General features: G+C 40.4%; 1 protein-coding gene across 3 annotated transcripts in view; it reads left to right on the top strand.

Annotated features, from left to right (window-relative positions):
* Positions 1-1,215: 1,215 nt before the first annotated feature.
* GSK3B (glycogen synthase kinase 3 beta) overlaps positions 1,216-25,079 on the top strand; it is a 260,978-nt gene continuing 237,114 nt past the window's right edge. For all 3 annotated transcript variants that reach the window (XM_025375802.1, XM_025375801.1, XM_025375800.1), the window contains exon 1: positions 1,216-2,284. In XM_025375802.1, the coding sequence (XP_025231587.1) occupies positions 2,197-2,284 (88 nt within the window). In that variant the 5' untranslated portion in view covers positions 1,216-2,196. The remainder of the gene's footprint in view (positions 2,285-25,079) is intronic.

Here is a 25,079-nt window from a genome sequence, read left to right as displayed (position 1 = left end):
CTCTATCAATGGCCCCAGAGGCTGGGCGGGGCGCGGCCACCCAAAGAAGCTTTGTTCCCATTTTAGCGTCTGAGAGCTTGCTGCCGGCTGGGAAGGCCCCCTTTGTCCGTCAGGCCCTTTCGGGGAAGAGGCCGACACCCGGCACACGCGATCCAGGGCAGAGGGGAGCCTTAGGCGCGCAGAATTGGCTGCGCCCCGCCGAGAGCCTCCTGTGGATGGGGCGAACCCCTCGACCCCTCTGCTCGCTTGAGCGCTTAGAACCCAGCGCCGCCGACCGCAGCACTTTCCGATTTGCTGCGCCTAGGGCAGGCGGTCCCTATGTGCGGTTTCCACCGTAGTTGGAGGCCGCAGGCGAGCCGTCGGGTCGTCAGCCACGACCGTAGTCGGGCATCTCCCAGGTCCTGGGACGGAGGCCGAAGGCCAATCACACCGCAGCTAGGTCTTGCGATTGGACGGCAGTGAGAGCCGATTGGCCACCGCCGCGAGTTTCGAGCTCCACCCTCTCCCTTTTGCCCCAACTCCAGCGCCTAAGCTTCCGGCCAATGAGACGGCGCTTTATAGACGCCCTCCCTTCGCTTTCTTCTCCCCACCTTGGAGAGGGAGGGGAAGTCCTGACTGGCCAAACTGTCCTCGGAAGCCCCCTTCCCTTCACCAATCACCGAGGGAGGTACGCTCCCAGCGGAGTTTTCCAGCCAATTACAAAGCGGCGGCGGCGCCCAACCGTGCAGTTTCACCAGGGTCTCTGGGTTTCACCGTCTTCAACTCTTCAAGCTTTTTCGTGAGGGCCGGCGACTCTGATTGGCCACTGTTGCCATTGTCGAATGTCTCCTCCAGCCAGCCACCGAACAAGGCGAATGCACCCTTTCCGTTCGGCTGCCTTCGGCTTTTTCCGCTCTTTGGGCGTGGCTTTCCAGCGTCACTTTCTAATTGGTGTCTCAGGCCGATCGGCTTTTTCCGGGAGGAGCCGCAAACAAACGACGTCCGTGATTGGCTCTGTTCGGGCTTCGGCTCCCAGCCGAAGCGGGCGAGAGTGGGGCTCGGGCGGCGATTCCCAGACGCCTGTTACGCGGGCGGCGGGGCGCTGGGCGGTGTAAGGCTGGGTGGGGGAGGAAGGAGGTGGAGGAAGAGTAGGAAGGGGGAGGGGAAGTGGGGAAGTGCAAGGCGGCTGCGCAGACAGCGCTCCTCACACAGAGCAGCCCCTGACCCGGGCGAATGCGGGCTTGTGCCGCCGCTGCCGCCGCCGCCCGGGCCGAGTGACAAAGGAAGGAAGGAAGCGAGGAGGAGCCGGCCCCGCAGCCGCTGACAGGGTTCTGGGCTGGGGGCAAAGCGCGGACACTTCCTGAGCGGGCACTGAACAGAGGCGAGGGGCGGGAGGGCGGCCGAGCTGTTGCCGCGGACGGGGGAGGGGGCCCCGAGGGACGGAAGCGGTTGCCGGGTTCCCATGTCCCCGGCGTATGGGGAGCAGTCGAGGAGCCGCTGCCTGGGGTCTGAAGGGAGCTGCCTCCGCCACCGCCGCCGCCATGGCCGCTGGATCCAGCCGCCGCCTGCAGCTGCTCCTGGCGCAATGAGGAGAGGAGCCGCCGCCACCGCCCGCCTCTGACTGACTCGCGACTCCGCCGCCCTCCAGTTCGCCGGGCCCCCGCCGTCAGCCCGCCGGATCCCACGGCTGCCGGAGCTGCAGCGTTTCCCGTCGCATCTCCGAGCCACCCCCTCCCTCCCTCTCCCTCCCTCCTACCCATCCCCCTTTCTCTTCAAGCGTGAGACTCGTGATCCTTCCGCCGCTTCCCTTCTTCATTGACTCGGAAAAAAAAATCCCCGAGGAAAATATAATATTCGAAGTACTCATTTTCAATCAAGTATTTGCCCCCGTTTCACGTGATACATATTTTTTTAGGATTTGCCCCCTCTTTTCTCTCCTCCCAGGAAAGGGAGGGGAAGGAATTGTATTTTTTCCCCAGCCCTAAATCATCTATATGTTAAATATCCGTGCCGATCTGTCTTGAAGGAGAAATACATCGCTTGTTTTGTTTTTTATAGTATACAAAAGGAGTGAAAAGCCAAGAGGACGAAGTCTTTTTCTTTTTCTTCTGTGGGAGAACTTAATGCTGCATTTATCATTAACCTAACACCCCAACATAAAGACAAAAGGAAGAAAAGGAGGAAGGAAGGAAAAGGTGATTCGCGAAGAGAGTGATCATGTCAGGGCGGCCCAGAACCACCTCCTTTGCGGAGAGCTGCAAGCCGGTGCAGCAGCCTTCAGCTTTTGGCAGCATGAAAGTTAGCAGTGAGTATTGATTTTATTTTACGCCCCTTTTCCACCTCGCCCTTAAAATAAGAAATCTCGGAATACCAGGATCTGAAAATATTAGACTTCCTAATATAACAAACAGGCAATGGAAAAGGGCAAAACCTATCTTCAGTCAAGGATGAAGCAGCTCCCTCTTTACTCCTCCCATACCCCCTCCCCCGGTCTCATTAACCTTGAATTGAGATAATATGATTTTTATTTGGATGATTCGATTTGAAACTGCTTTCTTATACTTTTCTTGCTGTTGGTAGTCAGTTTCATCAAGTGCTTGAGTGTTTCCACGTTAATGATGACCGTGTTTACTTGCCCATCCTTTAGAATAAAGAGGACAAGATTTGATTAATAAACCATTGTGCACATTTGCAGAATGTATGTCTTTTGGAATGAGAGGGTATTTTAGGTCTCAGGATTTATCATAGTTTAATAGAGACATTAAACGTCCCACCCTCCCAACATTTTTTTCTTGTCTGTATGACTACACATAGTATTTGTTCTTAATCTGTGGATGAACTTGCTCAGTAACCATTCACATTTGGAGGCTGTCATTGATTTCTCTCTTTAGAAGGGACTAGTGGGAGCCAATAAATACCCAGCAGCAGTAGCATCTCTGTATGCATTTGTGTTCAATTGGATTAGTGGTTTGATATGTTCTCTCTTAACCTTCCTGTTTTGACATTACCAGCCTGCCACCGTATAATTTATATTTAATCAAAAGGTAACATGGAAGTATTAATAGGTCCAGGTTTTGATTGAGATTTGTTTTGTCATAGTGCCAAATAGTAAGTTAAATGTTGTCACTGGCTCATTACATTTAAGTTCAATTTTGGAGTACTGTTGCACTCCTGTTAAATGTTCTGGGGGGTTCCTTAAAAAGGACGATTTAAAATACTCTTGCGTTAGTTTCCATCACATTTAGATAACTGTGGATTTAGTTAGAAGAATGTGGATTTAGTCCTTTCCATTTTGGCTTTTGCAGATGGTTGTGGTCCTGGAAATAATAGGGATATTTGGACTGTGTTCAGGGTTGTGGATAGACTACTCTTGTCCTGGGTTTGTGCTGAGAAGTATGCTTTTGAAGTGTTTAGTATATACTAAGTATCTAATGTTCCAGTGTATCTCTATTTATGGAGAAGTTCATGTGGTGTTTAATGACAGCTTGTTTAAACATACTTTCAGAATTTAACAAAAATATCTATGTTGTTTCCTTATTGTGGGAAAGAGGGTCATCATGAGGGCAAAGAAATTACTGTGTTGCCTAGAAGAACGGAGAGAACTAAAGAACTGAGATTTTAAGAACTGACACACACAAAAAACATGTATGTTATGTGAAATTGATTATATTCTTAGGCAACATAAAATGATCACTTTTAGTTGAACTCAAGATTTCAGTTCGTGTTGGCTTTGGGAACTAGCCTGAAACAGGGTAGTCTAGGTAATAGCTGAATGGGAGATTATTTTTCAAAGTTAATTTTTTTTTTCCCGGTGGTTTGCAAGTAGAGAATGCCGGGGTAGGAAAAGAGGACAGCTGATTATGCATCTTTCAGGGAAGGGTCGTGCTTTCTAAGCGCTTCATGGAGTCATTTGAAAAATACTTTAAAATTCCGGGGTAATTTTCAGCTATGATGATACAAATCTTATAATAACTACTTAAGAGCCTCTTGTGGTACTGGAGTGTTTGTATGTTTTACATCTTGGTAATATAGGTTGAAAACCAGTCAATCAATTTCAGCTAATTGATTTATTAGCTTTATTTCAGAGATCTATAATGCTAGATTATAATGCTACATTTTGGGACTTTTCATTTTCTTTCCAGGATTTTCTTTGAAATGACTTTTGAATTCTTGATAATGCAGATACTAAGGATGGAGTAACTCTTGTAAAATATATAGATGAAAATGTTTATTTTCCGATTACCGTATAGGTCAATTTAGAATTTAAAAAGTTGGAGTTTAGTGTTAATTATGTGTTTTTGACAGCTTTGACTTTAAAAACATTTAAAAGAAAGGGGAGTCTTTAAGCATTTGTTAGGATGCTAGCATTCTAAGGAACCCCTGTTGAAAACAGAAACATAAGAAATTGTAGTCCTTGCTCTCAAAAGCTTATTTGGTTGTAGAGGGAGGCTATGGGAAAAAAATTAATAGCATGATGACTGCTAGATTGTAAAATACAAATTGAATCATTTGTTCAGAGGGGCAAAGAGTAAAAGGGTGAGACTGATGGGTGGGAGAGGAAAGACTTCCTGCGGACAAGGTGTATTAAGACTGATACTAAAGGAGGTGGTAACTTGAACTGGTAGAAAAGCATGAAAAGTCTAGGTGGAAGGAGTGTACCAAGGCACAAAGATGATGAGTTTTGCATGAGAGGCAATAATCAAGTTGGCAAATCTGAGTTAAAGGGGCCTACGTAAGAACATAAGAACAAATGGAATTTGAGAAATAAAAGAAAGTTAGCTGATGGAGGGCAGAGGGATTCTGTAAAAGTTTGATTGAGATTCAAAAGAGATCTGGATTTACTGTTGGCTGCTGAACAAGATGTAAGATGATTTTTGCAGTTGAATTAATGAATTATAGTAGAGAGATGCTAGAGCCTTTTTAGGGAGCTAGTAGGGTATGTTGTGAATCATGAGGGACTAAAGTAAAATGTGAAAATGGGGTGAAAGGAACAGGTTTGAGAGACAGTGTGAATGAAGAACTGGCAGAACTTCATACTGGACTGAAGTGGAATATTTGTGAAGGAGTCAAGAGTTAAAAATAAATTCTGATGTTACTGGCCTGGAAGACTTCACTGCTGAGTTATATTGTTAATTGTAATGGGAAAATTGAGAAAGTGCTGAGGTGAGAGGGTAGGTGAGTTCACTTTCTTAAACTTTAATATACAATAAGTTCCCTTGACATTCAGACAGCAGTTAGTTACTGGCAATGATATTTGACTTCCTAGTCTATTAATTGCACAGTTTCTTATTTTTCTACACCTAAAAATGTTGGATTTATATTTGGGAGCAGTAAACTAAGGGCTTTTATTTAAATGCTTTTCATCAAATTCCAATTTTTTTTTTTTTTTTTTTAAATACAGCTTCAAAAGCCTCACACTTGAAACCTAGTTATAATAGTTTCATGATAGTTTATTTCAAAACAATGAAAACACTTTTTGGACTAAACTGTGACAGAAATATTTTAAATATTTTATGTAGCCATTAATCTTTGATATATGCTTAAAACTTGTTTTTTATAAATAATGATTATTATTTTACATGCAAGATTTATTTAGGAATAAAGTATTGAGATTCTTCACTTTGTGAAGACTCCAGAATAAATTAAAAGTTGATTTTATAACAAGTAGTTTTTGCCCTTTTTGTTGAGTTTAGGCATTAACCCCAAATTTAAATCAGTATATTTGAGATACTACTTTTTACTTGCTATAGTGAAACCAATGTTTCATTTTTGTTCACTTCCAAGTTTACGTGTAATTAAATAAATGTTTATAAAGTTTTTCTTTAGAATCGCATGATATTTTACTCAATAGGGAAAGTAAGGGACTGTGGCACTTTTGGCTAAAATATTAGTAATAACTCCTTTTGGTATACAGTTGGAGAAAATTTAACTAGTTGTTTAGGTTTAATGCTTAAATATAAGATTTAGAAAGATGAAAATAAGTCTGTATCACTTAAGTTGTTTCTTCATGTAAAACGTTTTTAGATCAAAATTTCTATTAGCAAAGAGAGAATAATAGTAGCTGCATATTATTCTGCAGTATTAGGTCATATGGTGATTAAAGCCAAAGAATAGGTAGCAACTTAGAGTTTCCATATTCCCCTGGGAAGTTTAATCTCTTTACGACATCTAAAAATTAGGTGGTTAGAGTTTAGCCCATTTCCTGATAATCTTGTGTTAATGTGGAAAAGAGTTCATGTGTGAGACTGAAAACCAGAACCCTATTTTCAGTCATTTCCCAACCCAACTTCCCCAGAGTTGTTAAAACATTTAAGATATTTAAGAATTGTATGCTTTCTTGTTGCATGCACCTGTAGAATGCTAATTGTGAAGTGACAATAAGTCACAGGCAAAAGGAAAAACTTCAAGGGATCCCAGAGATTCACAAATCACCTTATGGCTGATCAGGAACTACATTTAGAAAATGAGGTGACATCTTCTCATTTCACTGGCAAAGTTCAGCTGAAAATCAGTACTTGCACCCTTTACTGTCTATCCCTTGTATTAGAATTGAGTTGCAGGTGTGAGATAATACTTTGGAGAAACAGCAAGGCTGGGAAAGTCAGAGATTTTGTTCCAGCAGCAGAGTCTAAAGAGTGGGAGAGCCCTATTTGTGTGTGCACTTTATGCATAGAGAAGGCTGTGAAACGTGCATATGTTGACCCTATTGTCACAGTTCTGTACTTTTAAATAAGACCCATGAGGTTGAGACAGGGATGGAGAGGACAGGATGTGAGATTGTGGTGCCTCTTGTGTTGCTCCACCCTATAATGGAGAATGGAGGGGCAGAATGCTTGCGTGGGTGAGACAAGAGTGTGTGTTGGTACTAACAGGACCAACCGGGTTCCCCAGATATTGTTCTACTAAGAACATAATCACCATGATAAGTAAATTAATTTGTTGGAATGTTTATCATCATTTTCTAGCTGATTTTTTTTGGGGGGGAGGTGGTGGTGGAAGGGGAGTTTTGCCCAGTTTCAAGAATAAAAGCATTTTCATTGTTCAGAAGAAGAGCATTTTCATTAAAGCGGAGGTTGCACTCTTGGCTTTTTATCTTAAGTTATACAAATCATCCTTGGTTATACAAATCAAATTGCTTTTGAAATTTGTTGAGTGTAATGTATAAATGTATATTTATATAAAAACCTGTGTGAATAGAACAGCAAGGAAAAACTGAGGGTAGAGTTAAATAACAGTTTTTCCCTGAAGTTTTCTACCTTTAAATTTATATAAAAAAGAAATATTTATTCCATTTTGCATTATTGAGTTTTCTAGTTTTTTTAATGAGCTAATACTCAGTACATAATGGACATTTTTAGTAAATTATTCTAATATACTTGTGACTGTAATGCATTTGATGTGGTATAAGATTTAGAAACACAGTTTAGTTTGGCTGGGCATGGTGGCTCACGCCTGTCATCCCAGCACTTTGGGAGGCCGAGGCGGGTGGATCACGAGGTCAGGAGATCGAGACCATCCTGGCCAACATGGTGAAACCCTATCTCTACTACAAATACAAAAATTAGGCGGGGGGGCGTGGTGACTTGCGCCTATAGTCCTAGCTACTCAGGAGGCTGAGGCAGGAGAATTGCTTGAACCCATGAGGTGGAGGTTGCAGTGAGCCGAGATCGTGCCACTGCACTCCAGCCTGGGCGACAGAGCGAGACTCTGTCTCAAAAAAATACAAAAAAACACAATTTAGTCAATTTGGGTTCTTAGTTTATAATTCCCCTTCCCATTTTTGCTTATATTTTGGGAAGACAGGTTGACTTCCAAACAATGTGCAGGTTCCAATTTTGTACGTGATTAAATCTTACATTTTTTGTATTGAATAGTTTTCCTAGCATTTTTGGTTTGATCACTTGAAGTAATGATGTATTTGTCTTGAAACTAGTTTTGTCAAACCAACTTTTTATTTTCAGAGTACCATGGTTAGTTAACAACAGCACAAAGCCAAGTCCTTAATGTGTTCCCTTAATAACGTGATCTGAGGTTAATTTCTTGATTCTTATTTCAAATCAATTTAGTAATAAAAAGTTCACATTTCTTGTTTTTTCTTTTGTTTTTTTTTTGAGATGGAGTCTCACACTGTTGCCCGGGCTGGAGTGCCATGGTGCCATCTGGGCTCACTGCAACCTCTGCCTCCCAGGTTCAAGCAGTTTTCCTGCCTCAGACTCCTAAGTAGTGGGGATTACAGGTGCCTGCCACCACACCTGGCTAATTTTTTGTATTTTTAGTAGAGACGGGTTTCACTATGTTGGTCAGGCTGGTCTCAAACTCCTGACCTTGTGATCTTCCCATCTTGGCCTCCCAAAGTAGTGGGATTGCAGGCGTGAGCCACCACACGTGGCCGAACTAAATTGTGTTTCTAATTTAGTTTCCCCAAAGAGTAACAGCTATACATCAATGTGGAATTGGGTTATTTGGAATCTCACCTTACTGGAATTGGCTGGTAGTTGACAGTAAACCAGAAGCTCTCCTGAGCAGCTAATATCTGCAGGCAAATGGGGTATAAACTTTGCTCATAGGTTAGTCTTCAGGCTTTTATTAATGGTTCTTTGTTATTATTTAACACATAGTTGTAATTCATTGAGTCGTCTGGTTTTTTTGAAATCACAAATCAGAGGGAAATGGATAGATATTGATTAAGCATTATGCTACTGAAAGGAATGGATGATTTGGGGAAACAAGCATATTGGGATTACTTAGTGTATGTAGTGTATGTAAGTTCATACAGATCCAGGGTAAATCACTCTGATAATTGTTCAAAACGTTCACCCAGAGAAATTTTTTTTTTTTTTTTTTTTTGGAGACAGGGTCTCGCTGTGTTGCCTATGCCTAGCCTGGAGTGCAGTGGTGCAGTCTTGGCTCACTGCAGCCTCTGCCTCCTGGGCTTGGTGATCTTTTAACCTCAATCTCTGGGGTAGCTGGGACCATAGGCACGCGCCAACATGCCTGGCTAATTTTTGTGGTTTTTGTAGACGGGGTTTTGCCATCTTGCCCAGGCTGGTCTTGAACTCCTGGAATCAAGCAGTTCTGCCTTAGCCTCCCAAAGTGCTGGGATTACAGTCATGAGCCACTGCACCCATCCGAGAATATTAATTCTGTTTTAAAGAGGCAGGAGGTAGAAAAATCTCTTCTGGAGGCCTGGGCTTCTGCATAAGCTACATAAAACATCTGTAATTTGTTGATCACTGAAGTGATGAAGAGAACTGGGTCATCTCTGTCTGATTCACCATCTTCTAGCTGAATTTCAGCAATATGGATAAAGGTACTAAAGTCTTCAGTGTGCTAGCCCAGGGTATTGTTTCCAACTCTTTCTTCCATTGTCCATCTACATTTATTAACTCAGCAGCAGAGTTTTATCTGATTTAAGATTTGTTGTCTTGGCCGGGCGCGGTGGCTCAAGCCTGTAATCCCAGCACTTTGGGAGGCCGAGACGGGCGGATCACGAGGTCAGGAGATCGAGACCATCCTGGCTGACACGGTGAAACCCCGTCTCTACTGAAAAATACAAAAACTTAGCCGGGCGAGGTGGCGGGCGCCTGTAGTCCCAGCTACTCGGGAGGCTGAGGCAGGAGAATGGCGTAAACCCGGGAGGCGGAGCTTGCAGTGAGCTGAGATCCGGCCACTGCACTCCAGCCTGGGCAACAGAGTGAGACTCCGTCTCAAAAAAAAAAAAAAAAAAAAAAAAAAGATTTGTTGTCTTACTGTTTCTGTTTTTTTTTTTCCCCCTTCCTTGGTATATATGGAATTGCTGCTTGGATTTTGGCTGGCTTGTACCTTTTGTTTGTGGACTGCTTAGAAGGCACTGCATGGAGTCATTTAAGCTTTCTTATGAATTATAAATAGCTGTTTAGAGAGGAACTTTACTAGATACATTTATGGCCTATGAGAATTGAAAAGCTGGCCATCTTAATTGTTGGGCTGAAGAAGAAGGGTAATAGTGGCAAAGTAGTTTTTCTTTTGGAGGTCTGAGAAATTTTTAGGGGCTTAATTGGCTAATATAACTAGAAAGGTTGGGTGTTTTAGATTTTTTTCGAAGGATAGGTATCGTCTTTAAATGCAACGCTGTCTACTTCCTGTTACTTTATAAAATTAACTAATTTTACTTTTTTTTTTTTAACTTTATTTTATTTTATTTTATTTTTTGAGACGGAATATCACTCTGTTGCCCAGGCTGGAGTGCAGTGGCACAATCTTGGCTCACTGCAACCTCCACCTCCCTGGTTCAAGCAATTCCCCTGCCTCAGCCTCCCGATTAACTGGGATTACAGGCATATGCCACCATGCCCCGCTAATTGTTTTAGTATTTGTAGTAGAGACGGGGTTTCACCATGTTGGCCAGACTAGTCCCAAACTCCTGACCTCAGGCAGTCTGCCGACCTCGGCCTCGACAGAGTGCAGCAAAATCAGTTAATACTTTTTAATTGATTAACACTTTCTTCATGACTTGTGTTGAAGTTGTTGAGTTGAGTCAAGTAAATTTCTGATGCTAGATTTTGAGTATGTGGTGTGAGCACCTGAAGAGTTAGAGGTACTGGTATTATGTCTGACATCAGACTGATAGTATTTGCAGGGACATTTGCCCTAGTGGAATTGCAGGGTTTTCACATTCTACACATTACTTAAATTATGAAAGAAAGGGGGAAACTTTGAGTTGGTGGAGTTTTAATAATAAGATATAATTACATGTGTATGGAAGAGCAATGTACTGTATATCATATTTGCGTAATATATGGCAATAATGGCAGTAATTATTGAGTGCAGTGTGCCGGATAATTGCGTGTTTTATTTACCTATTTTGCTTTAAATTTTAAAAAATGTGATTTACTCACATGGTTCAACATTTTAAAGATATTCAGTGAAGTCTTTCTTCTCTCTTGCTCTGCAGCAACCGGTTCTCTTTCCTGGAGACCACTGGCATTACAATTTCTTATGTGTCCTTTCATAGGTATTCTGAATCTTTACAGATTACTGATTTCTATAGTAGACTTCCATTTTGTGTATACATACATAAATTAACAATAGCTTTAGCAGAAGTGTTAGAATTAAAACAAATTTAAATCACTAACTCTAGAAAATTGCTATTTTTCAACCTATTAAGTTAGTAAATATTTATGTCTCTGAATGTAAGTTAGTTGGAGAATAAGTGCAACGATGACAGAGCTCCTCTCGTGGCAATTAGAGGTAAAATGTTAATAGTCCTAACCAATGAACAATTAATAGCACATTTAAAATAGGCATTTATTTCATGGTAAAGAAAAAGACAAAGGATAATTTTTTAACTTTCTATTTTTCTAACATCTCAGATGAGAAAACCTGTTCTCTTGAGAGATCAGAGGCGCAGAGTGCGTCAATGTCAATGAAGCCTGTGCCTTTTACCTCTTTAAGAGCGTATGGTTTCATTCTGCTCCTAAATCAAGCACCCCTTAGTTGTTCAATAAAAATTACTTTTATAAAGGAATATATTTATATGATTTAAAGAAATCAAATAGTGCAGAAGGGCTTATGATGGAAAGTAATCTTCTGTCTTCCAGTCCTACTTCTTAGAAGCAACATTGGCTATGACAGCTGTTTCCTCTAGTAGTTTTTATCGTATTTTTAATTATATACTTTTTATCTGTTTCTTAAAATTAATTTTATATTTTTTTGTCTTATAGTGGTAGACATCATTTATTATCATACCCATCTCCCTTTTGCTTTCATACTGATATAATTATACCACTATTTAAAAACTATTATTTATTTAAATTATTATGCAAATTCTCAGTATGTAGACATGGAACAGTATTCTATGTAGAAACAAGTAGTACACAGTGATCATGTTTCCTTATGAGAATAGTTTTATTGAGATATAATTCACATACCATAACATTCATTTTTTCAGTTCACAGGTGTTCACAGACTTGTGTGACCATCCCAACCATCTAATTTTAGAGCACTTTTATCATTTCAGAAATAAAGCTTATACCCATGAGCAGTCATTCCCTGTGTTCCCCTTCCCCACAGCTCTAGGCAACCACTGGTCTACTCTCTGTCTTTATAGATTTGCCTGTTCTGGACATTTCATATAAATGGATTTATGTAATACGTGGCCATTTATGACTTTTGCTTAGCATAATGTCTTCACAGTTCTCCCATGTTATAGCATGTATTAGTACTTCATTCCTTTTTATTGCTGAATAACATTTCATTGTATGGAAATCCCACAATTTGTTTATTAGTTGATGGACATTTGGATTGTTTCTGCTTTTTGACTAGTATGAATGTGCTGCTGTGAACATTTGTGTGCAAGTTTTTGTGTGGACATATGTATGTACCTAAGTAGTGGAATGGCTGGGTGATAATGGTAACTCTCTGTTTAACGTGTTAAGGAGCTATTAAGCTGTTTCAAAGTGGCAGTCACATTTTTTCCTTTGCTTTTAATCTTTTTAGACTTCATTGTTGCCATTTTCTTTCTTTCTTTTTTTTTTTTGTACTGATGGTAATAATTATAATCTCAATTCTTCCCCCCAAATGTACCCATTTATCAGACATTCTCTGAATTTCTACCTGCCTCTTGCTCCCTTTCTTTTCCTGGAGCCCTCGTCGTACTGCTGGGATCTGACCTGGTTGTTCTCCAGGCCCCGTTGTACAGCTGTCATCCTCTGACTTCTTTCATTGCTCTTCAGGGTTGGCTCTCCAGTTTCCTGGGTCCCATGTCTTTGTATCATTGAATAGTTCTCATCTGATAACTGTTTGATAAATATACCTGGAAAAGTTGTTCATTGTTTTTTTCCATATTTGTTCCAAAAGGTCAGTTAAGAAGCTATACACCTTTTGGGCAGATATCCTCACCCTTGCAGTATCTAGATACTGAGAAATAGATGCTCGAAGTTTACTTTGTATCATTTTATCAAGTGATTACCATGCCAATATGAGGCAAGTACAAAAATCTGAAAAATATTAATATTAAGTAATTGTTTAGACTAGAGCTTTTCAGAAGAAATATTATATAAGCCAAAAATGTGAATTATATATGTAATTTTAAATTTTCTGTGAACCACTTTGAAAAATAGACACAAGTGAAATTAATTTTAGTAATATATTTTATTTAACCTAGTGTATCCAAACTAATAATATATCAAGATGTAATCAATATAAAAATTATTGAGATATTTTGCATTCTTTTTTTGGGTAGTAAATCTTTATAACCTAGTGAGTGTTTTACCCTTAAAGAAAATACTAATTTGGGGTTCGGGCGCGGTGGCTCATGCCTGTAATCCCAGCACTTTGGGAGGCTGAGGCGGGTGGATAATGAGGTCAGGAGTTCAAGACCAGCCTGGCCAAGATGGTGAAACCCCATCTCTACTAAAAATACGAAAATTAGCTGGGCATGGTGGCGGACACCTGTAATCCCAGCTACTCGGGAGACTGAGGCAGAGAATTGCTTGAACCTGGGAGGCAGAGGTTGCAGTGAGCTGAGATTGTGCCACTACACTCCAGCCTGGGTGACACAGCGAGACTTTTTCTCAACAACAACAACAAAGAACATACTAATTTGGACTAGCCACATTTCAAGTGTTCATTAGCCGCATGTCGCTAGTAGTTACTATATTGGACAGTGCAGGCTTAGAATTTTGTCCAGGAATTATCTTATTTTTGTTATTCTTAAGTAATGGAAAAGATGTGTGTGGTTTAAAAACATTTCATTGATTTGTGCCTTTGTTGTTAATCATGTTCTCAGCTTATTTTTAAATTTTATATCACATTAAAAGAGGTTGAAGATTGTTATGTTTTTCAGAAAGGGGCTTGCTGTAGGGTGGGTAGTGATTCTTTCCACTCTTATTTAGTAAAACTGTTAAAATAGCTATTGAAATTTTTGCTGTTAAGATAATTAGATGTCGGCCCCAGTGGAATTTTATCCATGCAAATACACTTTGTCGTATGTTATTTCCCCTTGCTGTTTCAAAGACCTGGCTGGCTTTCAGTCTCAAATACCACCTCAACTCCTATTCATGCTTACCACAAGGCATGAAATTCACTTGCGTATGACTCCTTCGGCACTCTCTGTGGCCCTTCTAATGTTCTTCCTTGTATTCTCGTTAACGTGTCTTGTTTCTCCGTAGGGGATCATAAGTTCCAACATGACATAAAAATGTTTTATGCATCTTTGTATTTCCTGCAGTGTGGAGCACAGTCCTTTTTGTATTGTGACACTTAGTATATATTCTAGTTGAAGGCAGTTTGTCATGTGATATGGTGTCTAGTGGTATGCTAGTTTCCAGGTCACCAACCAATTGCTGATGTTTCTAGAACATTTAAGTTTTGATATAAGAAATTAAGTTAAATTTGTTTTTTGTTTGTTTTTTTGAGATGGAGTCTTGCTCTTGCCAGGCTGGTGTGCAGTGGCGTGATCTTGGCTCACTGCACCCTCTGCCTTCTGGATTCAAGTGATTCTCCTGCCTCAGCCTCCCCAGTAGCTGGGACTACAGGCATGCACCACCACGCCCAGCTAGTTTTTGTATTTTTAGTAGAGACAGGGTTTCACCATGTTGGCCAGGATGGTGTCCATCTCCTGACCTCGTGATCTGCCCGCCTCCCAAAGTGTAGGGATTACAGGTATGAGCCACTGTGCCTGGCCCTGTTTTTTTTTTTTTTTTTTTAATTTTTTTAATGTGAAGGAATGATAGTAGGAAAGAGACGTAGAGACATAGAAATACAGACATTTCTGTTGCGCTGTGTGCTTAGCGCTGAGTAGCTCTGAAATCTTTGGATGGATGACTGAATGAAAACAAGGACTTGGGTGCTAGGTTGCACTGGTTGGTAAGCACGGTACCTTTGAAACATTGAGCCTGTGAAGCTACTATGGTATCCCCTTCCATTATTTTATTTGGAGTGGGTAAGGACTGAAGAGAGATTTGTAGCAGTGAAACCTGACAATTCGGTTTCTTTCCTTACACCAAGTAGCTTATTCTGCAAAAGAATAAAGTAAACAGACAGTATTTAAATATGAAAAGTCCTTTCATCATGGATGTACTTAGGTGTGTAATTGTGTTGTGGGGGAGGTGTGAAACTAATTTTTTTTTTTTTTTTTTTTTGAGACTAAGTCTCGCTGTGTTGCCCAGGCTGGAGAGCAGTGGCGCGATTTGGCGCACTGCAATCTCTGCCTCCTGCGTTCAAGCGATTCTCATGCTTCAGCCTCCCGAGTAGCTGGGATTATAGGTGTCCACCACCATGCCTGGCTAATTTTTGTGTTTTTAGTAGAGGCAGGGTTTCACAGTGCTGGCCAGGCTGGTCTCAAACTCCTGTCCTCAAATGATCCTGGCCTCCCAAGGTGCTGGGATTATAGGCATGAGCCACTGCGCCTGGCCGAAACTAATTTTTACAAGACCTCTTTTTGGGTCTTTAAGATGATGTTCGTTTGTTTGATATATTACTATGTCAATTCTAGAGCTTTCCCAGAGAGGGTGAGAAATATTAATAAACAATAGGAATTCTATTGCTAAATAATGCAACTTTTTTTTTTTTTATTATTAGAGGAAGGAATGTGGTCGTCTTCTTCCTTCTTCTTCTCTCCCCCTCCTCCCAATTTTTTTTGGAGACAGAATCTTGCTCTGTTGATCGGGTTGGAGTGCAGTGATGTGATCTTGGCTCACTGCAGCCTCAACTTCATGGGCTCAAGCAATCCTCCCACCTCAGCCTCCACATTAGCTGGGTCCACAGGAGTGCGCCACCATGCCTGGCTCATTTTTTTATTTTTTGTAGAGACGAAATTTTGGTATATTGCCCAGGCTGGTCTTGAATTCCTGAGCTCAAACAATCCATCCATGTTGGTCTCCCACAGTGCTGGGATTACAGGTGTGCGCCACCTCACCTGGCCATAATACAAATTCTTAAATAGTGGTAGAATATGACTTTCTATATTTGGTTTTGAAAAATAAATTGCTTTCCACATATCAGCATGGTATTTCCTTCTGTGATTAAATGTGCGCATTGTGAGATGTTTGGCTGGTCTAGGGTACAAGTCTTAGACATAGAAGAAATTTCTCTGTAAGTAGCAAATACTTGTTATGCCCTTCTTGAACCAAGAGGATTTACTAAAGAACAAGGTATAATTCTATTTAAATTCAGTTGAACATCAGGAATAACTTTTACTGAGAGACTTTGAGGCTGTTAAAAAATATGTTTATATAGGCTGGGTGCGCTGGCTCACTCCTGTAATCCTAGCACTTTGGAAGGCTGAGACGGGTGGATCACTTGAGATCAGGAGTTCGAGACTAGCCTGACCAACATGGTGAAATCCCATATTTGCTAAAATTACAAAAATTAGCCAGGCATGGTGGCAGGCACCTATAATTCCAGCTACTAGGGAGGCTGAGGCAGGAGAATCGTTTGAACCCGGGAAGTGGAGGTTACAGTGAGCCGATATCACACCACTGCACTCCAGCCTGGGCAAGAGAGTGAGACTGTCTTAAAAAGAAAAAAATGTGTGCGTGTGTGCATGTATGTGTAATTTCCTGTCAGATTGTAGATTAAAGAAGAGCTGTGCTTTTTGAAAGGATAGAGGAGACGGGCCAGGTGCAGTGGCTTATGTCTGTAATCTCTCCGAGAGGGAGGCTGAGGCTGGCGGATCCCTGAGGTCAGGAGTTCGAGACCACCCTGGCCAACATGGTGAAACCCTGTCTCTACTAAAAATACAAAAATTAGCTGGGCATGGTGGTGCATGCGTGTAATCCCAGCTACACGGGAGGCTGAGTCAGGAGAATCGCTTGAACCTGGGAGGCAGAGGTTGCAGTGAGCCGAGATCGTACCACTTGCACTCCAGCCTGGGCAACAGAGCAAGACTCCATCTCAGAAAAAAAAAATATATAGAGAGGAGAAGTTCTAGTATGATATTTCTGCTCTACATTGGAGAAGGAGAACTTAGTTAGAAACAAAAGGTGTGTTTGTTGTATTTGTCATGACTTCCAAAATGGGAGCAGGTGGGCCAATTCCTGGGTCCTTAGAAAAGAAGACCCAGAGAGAGGAGATTGTCTGCCTGCACTGTATGGGTTATGGTATCAATGTAAGTTGTATAGCTTGTTGGCTTTCAGTATTAGGAGTAGGAAATTGTTTTAAAATGCATTTCACATTATATCTAATTAAAAACACATCTTTTTTTTTGTTGTTAATTTCTTACATATAGCTGAGAAAGCCTGTGTACTTTCTGAAGTCTGGGAAAGAGGTAAGAAATGCTGCTGTGGACCATAGGAGTTGGGGTGGGGGAAGAAGCTAATTAGAAAAAAGTTTGTGGTCATGATAGATTTTGAGTTTCTCTGGATGCTGTTGATGATGGCCTGAGTTTTAGAACTCAGATTCAACTACCCTTTGAATGTGTATTGTGTGCCAAGCACTCTCATTCCATTTAACTTTCACAATGTTCTGTAACAATATTTGCTCCATTTAATGAGTGAAGCATCTGAGGTTAAGATATGTATATTTTTAACTGATTTATTCCGGGGCCTTACAGTTTGTAGGGAATAGGTTCCGGATGTTGATCCCAGGCCCTCCAGACTTGAAGTAAAGGAAGAAAATTTTTGAGTACTTACTATGTCATTGTACAATAGTAAGCAATTAATTTAAAATAAGTGTTACTATATATATTTAAGATATACAACATGATGTTAATATGATACATATTATAATAAAATGGTTACTATAGTAAAACAAATTAACATCTCCATCTCACATAGTTACTGGTCCCCCACCCCAACCAAGAGCAACTGTAATCTATTTAACATTCAACAAAAGCCTGGGTACAATACACTATTATTAACTATAGTCTTCATGTTGCACGTTAGATCTTTTGACATGTTTATCCCAGGTATTTGCTGCTTCCTATGCTTTGACCTACATCTCCCCATGTCCTCCCCTGCTCAGACTCTGCTAACCAGTTTATTCTCTATCTCTGTATATTTGACCTTTTTTTGAAAAAGATTTCACATATAATTGAGATCGTGAAATATTTTTCTTTCTGTGTATAGCTTATTTCAGTTAATGTCCTTCAGCTCCATACATATGTGTATACACACACACACACACACACACATATACACACACACACACTGAAGTTTAACCATTTGTCCACTGATGGACACCTAGGTTGTTTCCATATGTTGGCTGTTGTGAATAATGCTGTAGTGAACATGGGAATGCAGGTATCTTTACAAAGTGATGATTTCATAACGTTTTGTGTATACCCAGAAGAGTAATTACTGGGTCATACGATAGTTCTATTTTTAGTTTCTTTAGAAACCTCCATACTGTTTCCATAGTGGCTGCACTAATCTCCATTCTCACCAGTAGTGTACAGGGGTTCTCTTTTCTCTACACGTTTGCCAACACTTAATCTCTTATTTTTTTATTTTTACTTTTTTGATAATAGCTATCCTAACAGGGGTGAGGTGGTATCTCATCGTGGTTTTGATTTCCATTTCTCTGATGATGAGTGATGAGCACCTTTTCATATACCTGTTGGCCATTTTTTATGTCACCTTTGGGGAGATGTCTGTTCACCTCCTTTGCCCATTTTTAAATTACATGTTTTCTTACTGTTGAGTTGTATGATTTCTTTATAAATCTTGAATATTAACCCCTTATCAGATATGTGGTTTGCCAATAATCTTTTCCCAATCTGTAGGTTGTCTTTTTATTTTGTTGTTTCCTTTGCTGCGCAGAAACTTTTTAGTTTGATGTAGTCTCATCTATTTTTACATTTGTTTCCTGTGTTTTGGTGTCATGTAAGAAGTCATTGCCAAGGCCAACTTCAAGGAGATTTCTCCTTATGTTTTCTTCTAGGAATTGTATGCCTTCAAGTCTTATGTTTAGATTTTTATCCATTTTGAGTTGGTTTTTGTGTCTGGTGTAAGATGAGAATTCAGTTTCATTATTTTGCATGTGGAAATCCATTTTTCCCAGCACCATTTATTCAAGAATTGTGTTGTCTTGGTGCCTTTGTTGAAAATTAGTTGACTGTCTGTGTTTGGATTTGTTGCTGGGCTCTCTATTCTGTTGCACTGGTCTGTGTGTCTGTTTTTATGGCAGTACTAAACAATTTTGATTATGGTTGCTTTGTAACTTAATTTTAACTCAGGAAACATGAAGCCTCCAACTTTTTTTTTTTCCCTCAGAATTGCCTTGGCTGTTCAGAGTCTGGTGCTTCCATGTGAATTTTAGGATTGCTTTTTCTACTCTTGTGAAGAATGCCATTGGGATTTTGATAGGAATTGCGTTGAATCTATATGTTGCTTTGGGTAGTATGGTAATTTTAACAATATTCTTTTGATCCATGAGCTTGGAATTCTTTCCATTTATTTGTGTCCTCTTCATTTTCTTTCATCAGTAGTTTTCGTTTTCAGTGTACAGGTCTTTCAACTTTTTGGTTAAATTTATTCCTAAGTATTTTGTTTGTTGATACTAACACAAATGGAGCTGTTTTCTTAATTTCTTTTTCAGCTTGGTCATTATTTGTGTATGGAAATGCCGTGAATTTTTTATGTTGATTTTATATCCTACAACTTTACAAAATTAATTTATTAGATCTAACAGTTTTTCGTGTGGTCTTTGGAGTTTTCTATATATGGGATCATGTGATCTGCAAATAGAGGTAATTTTCTGATTTGGTTAACTTTACTTTTTTTTTTCCTTTTCCTTGTCTAAATGCTCTTGATTTAGACAAGCTCTTCCAGCACTTCTAGTACTCTGTTGAATGGAAGTGGTCAGAGTGGGCATCTTTGCCTTGTATCAGGTCTTAGAGGAAAAGTTCTCCGTTTCTCCCTGTTGATTATGTTGTTAGCTGTGGGTTTTTCATAGATGGCCTTATTATGTTGAGGAACTTGCCTTCTATTTTTAAACTGTTAAAGAGTTTTTATCAAGAAAGTTTAACTTTGTTGAATGCTTTTTCTGTCAGTTGATATGATTGTGTCATTTTTCTTTCAGTCTCTTAATATATCACATTGATTCATTTGTGTATGTTAAACCAGCTTTGGATGCCCATATAAATCCCACTTGATCATGATGTGTAATTTTTTGATATGTTGTTGAATATGACTTGCTAATATTTTATTGAGGATTTTTGTATCATCAGTGTTCATCAGAAATATTGGCCTGTAGTTTTCTTTTCTTTTTTTTTTTTTTGAGACGGAGTCTCGCTCTGTCACCCAGGCTGGAGTGCAGTGGCGCGGTCTCGGCTCACTGCAATCTCCACCTCCCAGGTTCACGCCATTCTCCTGCCTCAGCCTCCCGAGTAGCTGGGACTACAGGTGCCTGCCATCATGCCCAGCTAATTTTTTGTATTTTCAGTAGAGACGGAGTTTCACTGTGTTAGCCAGGATGGTCTCGATCTCCTGACCTCATGATCCACCCACCTTGGCCTCCCAAAGTGCTGGGATTACAGGCGTGAGCCACCGCGCCCGGCGTTATTTTCTTGTAATGTTTTTGTCTAGCTTAGGTATCAAGGTGATGCTGGCCTTATCAAATGTGTTACAGCTCTATTATTTGGAAGAGTTTAAGTAGTATTGGTATTCTTGAAAAGTTTGGTAGAATTAAGCTGTGAAGCTATCTGGTCCTGACCTTTTCTTTGTTGAGAGGTTTTTAATTACCACTGGTTCAATCTTTTTGTTTGTTACGGGTCTATTTAGGTTTTCTATTTTTTCCTGATTCAACCTTGGCAGGTTGTACTTTTCTAGGTATTCCTTTCCTCTGAGTTATCAAATTTGTTGGCATGTAATTGTTCATAATGGTTTCTCAGGGCTGGGCGCGGTGGCTCATACCTGTAATCCCAGCACTTTGGGAGGCCAAGGCGGGTGGATCATGAGGTCAGGAGTTCGAGACCAGCCTGACCGATATGGTGAAACCCCATCTCTACCAAAAATACAAAAATTAGCCAGACGTGGTGGTGTGCATCTGTAATCCCAGCTACTCAGGAGGCTGAGGCAGGAGAATTGCTTGAACCTGGGAGGCGGAAGTTGCAGTGAGCCAAGGTCGTGCCACTGCTCTCCAGCCTGGGTGACAGAGTGGAACTCTGTCCAAAAAAAAAAAGGTTTCTCATGACCCTTCTTATTTCTTTTCTTTCTTTCTTTTTTTCTTTTCTTTTTTTTTTTTGAGACAGGTCCTCACCCTGTTACCCAAGCTGCACTGTAGTGGTGCGATGTATGTTCACTGCAGTCTCAATTCCTGGGCGCAAGTGATCCTCCTGCTTCAGCCTCCTGAGTGGTACTACAGATATGTGCTACAACGCCCAGCTAATTTTTGTATTTTTTGTAGAGACAGCGTTTCACCATGTTGCCCAAGCTGGTCTTGAACTCCTGGGCTCAAGTGATCTATCCACCTTGGCCTCCCGTAGTGCTGGGGTTACAGTCGTGAGCTACTGCACCTGGCCAACTCTTTTTATTTCTGAGGCATCTGTTGTGATGTCTCCACTTTCATTTCTCATTTTGTATATTTGAGACCCCTCTCTTTTTTTCTGTAGTCTAAGGGTTTGTGGATTTCATGTTTTCAAAAAACCAACTCTTTGTTTTACAGTTTTTCTCCATGGTTTTTCTATTCTCTATTTTAAGCAACTTGTTTGTATCTTATTTAATCTTCATCACAGTCTTCTAAGGCAAATTGAATTTTTAAATGAGGAAACTGAGGCTTTCAGAGCTTTACACACCCAGCAAGATGCATAGCCGTACTTTGAACCTGTTCTTAGTTGCTCCACTGTATGGCCTTTATAATTTGGAAAGATATAATTGGAAAGAATAAGATAATTGCCTGAAATTGGAAGACTTAAGGTTCCTTAGGGTAAGGCTTAGGAACTTTTACTTTTTGTAGTGTTACTTATGGAGGAGAAAGTAATTGTCAGTCATATATACGTAAAGTTTATTTTATTTTAAAATAAAAATTTTAAGAGCAAATACCTTGCTTTTAAAACTGATCTGGCTAGCTATAAAACAGTGGCTGTAAGAGATGGGTAAAAAGTGTAGTTGAAATCCGTATTGCAAAATCAGTTTTGAACCCGAGCTCCTATCCTTTTCTTTTTTTCTTTGAGATGAGGTCTTGCTCTCTTGCCCAGGCTGAAGTGCTGTGGTGTGGTTGTGGCTCACTGCAGCCTACCTTCTGGGCTCAGGTGATACTCTTGCTTCAGCCTTTCAATTAGCTAGGACTACAGGCCCGCACCACCATGCCAGGCTAATTAAAAAAAAATTTTTTTTTGTAGAGGTGGGATCTCCCTATGTTGTCCAGGCTGGGCTCAAGCAATTCTTCTGCCCTGTCCTCTCAGAGTACAGGGATTGTAGATGTGAGCCACAGAGCCCAGCCAGGAGCACCTTATCTTTAACAGATGAAACTGAATGTTAGAGAAGTTAAGTAACTCTTGCCAAGGTTTCATAACCAACAGGTGGCGGAGCCTGGATTCCAACCCAGGTAATTTAGTCTAGAGCTCTTATTCTTAACTACTTTACTGTCCTAAGAGTATGGGAATGTACAGAAATGGAGCCTTGCTACTTCTGGTAACTTGAAGGCACAAATTTTGAGCTCAGTTAACATATCATAGTTTGATTCAAGGCAGAACAGAAGTGTTACACTTCATCTGCCTCTGTCCTTATTATTTCCCATGGTTATTGGTCTCAATAATTTTTGTTGTTGTTTTATATTATTCTTGCGCTGGAAAATCCTTTGTACTTAGTTATCATTTAATAAATGATGAATGTTGAAAAATAAGCCAGAAATGGAAAACTTTGAACGTTAAATATAGAAACCAAATTGTAATACATAGTTGATAGTCATGTTTTTCTTTTTAAGAAGTATTTTTATAGTGTTTGAAGATAGTTTATTATTATTATTATTTTTTTGAGACTGAGTCTTGCTCAGGCTGAAGTGCAGTGGCACGATCTCAGCTCATGGCAACCTCTGCCTTTTGGGTTCAAGCAATTCTTCTGCCTCAGCCTCTCGAGTAGTTGGGATTACAGGCACGTACCACCATGCCCGGCCAATTTTTGTGTTTTTAGTAGAGACAGTGTTCTCTACCATGGCGAACCACCTGTTCGCCATGTTGGCCAGAGTGGCCTTGAACTCCTGACCTTACGTGATCCTCCTGCCTCAGCCTCCCGAAGTGCTGGGATTACAGGCGTAAACTACTGCGCCCGGCCGAACATAGTTTAAATATTAATAGAAAAGGTTGATTTATCGTTTTCATGAGTTGGAGAAAATTTTCTGTGCCTCTGAATTGAACTTTTCTTAGTTGATGAGTGTTTTAAGTGTCAGATTACAGTGAAATTCTGTGATGATACAAAAATTCAGATATAGTGTAATTGACTCTCATCCTCTGCCATGCCTATTGCCTGCAGGTCGGGGCCAGGCTGACATTTCATTTTTAATCATTGACTTAATATTCAGTAAGTAAAACTGATATGTGAACTTTTCCCTCCCTTTCCCTTCTATTCTGTAGCTGGAAGACTAATGGAAAAACACAGTTTTCTGTTAACTTTGCAATAAGCCCTGTGTTTCATGTACTAATAGTTGGATTTTTTTAGACACCACTTAAAAGAGTATATCTGGGTTCTTAATGTAATGGCAGTGGTCCCAAACCCTTTTGCCACCAGGACTGCTTTTGTGGAAGACAGTTTTTCCATGGACCAGGGTGGATGGTTTTGGGATGATTCAAGTGCATTTCATTTATTGTGCACTTTATTATTATTACATTGTAATATATAATGAAATAATTATACAACTCACCATAGTGTAGAATCAGTAGGAGCCCTGAGCTTCTTTTCCTGTGACTAGACAGTCCTATCTGGGGGTGCTGGGGAGACAGTGATAGATTATCAGGCACTAGATTCTCATAAGGAATGCGCACCTAGATCCCTCGCATGTGCAGTTTACAATAGAGTTCACGCTTCTGTGAGAATCTGATGCTGCTGCTGATCTGACAGGTGGCGGAGCTCAGGTGGTAATGTGAGCAGTGAGGAGCCGCTGTAAATACGGATGAAGCCTTGCTGGCTTGCCTGCTGCTCACCTCCTGCTGTGCAGTCTGGTTCCTAATAGGCCACAGAAACCCCTGATGTATAGCATTTAATATATAGAATACTCATATAACCAGAGATACTTAATTGTCAGCTCAACTATATGGAATTAAGATGGGAACTAGATAGTAGATAAAAATGTGCACTAAGGAACTAAAAGAGTGATCACAGAATCTGAAATAAAGTTGTTGTTGTTTTATTTAATCTATGTGAAAATTCTTTGGCCAGTGTCTCCCATGGTAGTTACTCTAAACGATGTTGTGCTGTAATAAGTAGTCTGTAGCCCAAGTTTGGGAAATGCTGCTTATAGCGTCCCTCAAAGAACTGATATTCTTTGGATCAGACTTTGGAAGCTCTGGCTTAGGTATATTTGGACCTTGCTTTTATTTGAGAAGGGGAGGAAGCAAACATTTAATGAGGATTTGCTCCACTGGGTCTAAGTGGTATCTCCATTTCGCAGACAAGGAGTCTGAGTCCCTGCTGGTGGGTAAAGGACACAAAATTAATAATGAGGCAGAACTCGGAATGGATCCTTAATTTTGCCGATTCCTAAGTTTTTGCCCGTTTGAACTATGTTGGCACTGTGTGATTATAATGAACTGCTGTCTATTAGATTTTACTCCTTAGGAACAGCAATTTGGCAATATATACAAGGAAAAGACTAAGCTGCCCTACTTAGGGAAGAAGAAAAGGATAATAAATTGACTGTTCGACACAGGTTCCACGTCATTGCTTTGTATATTAATAGATGAACTCTGCGTGTTTCTAGAGTGAAATATTTCAGACACCACTGTAAAGTAAAGTGCTTTTTGAGTGAGATTTGATACCATCTTTAGATATTCCATACATTTTTTTTTCTGACATTGTAGGACCATTCTAGTCTCATCTGTGATCAAGTATAGTAGAGCTTAGGTAAGATGCTAACTTTTTATAGCTTCATTTTCCTTATCTAGAAGTGGTGATAGTAACTGCCTTTCTGAGTGTTTGTGAAGCAGGTAATTATGCTTGTAATATGCTTAGCACAGGGTCTGGCAC

The sequence above is a fragment of the Theropithecus gelada genome, chromosome 2 (assembly GCF_003255815.1).
Source record: "Theropithecus gelada isolate Dixy chromosome 2, Tgel_1.0, whole genome shotgun sequence".
In the NCBI taxonomy this organism is placed as follows: domain Eukaryota; kingdom Metazoa; phylum Chordata; class Mammalia; order Primates; family Cercopithecidae; genus Theropithecus; species Theropithecus gelada.
Note: the sequence above shows the minus strand (reverse complement) of the source record. Positions and strands in the feature narration are given on the sequence as shown.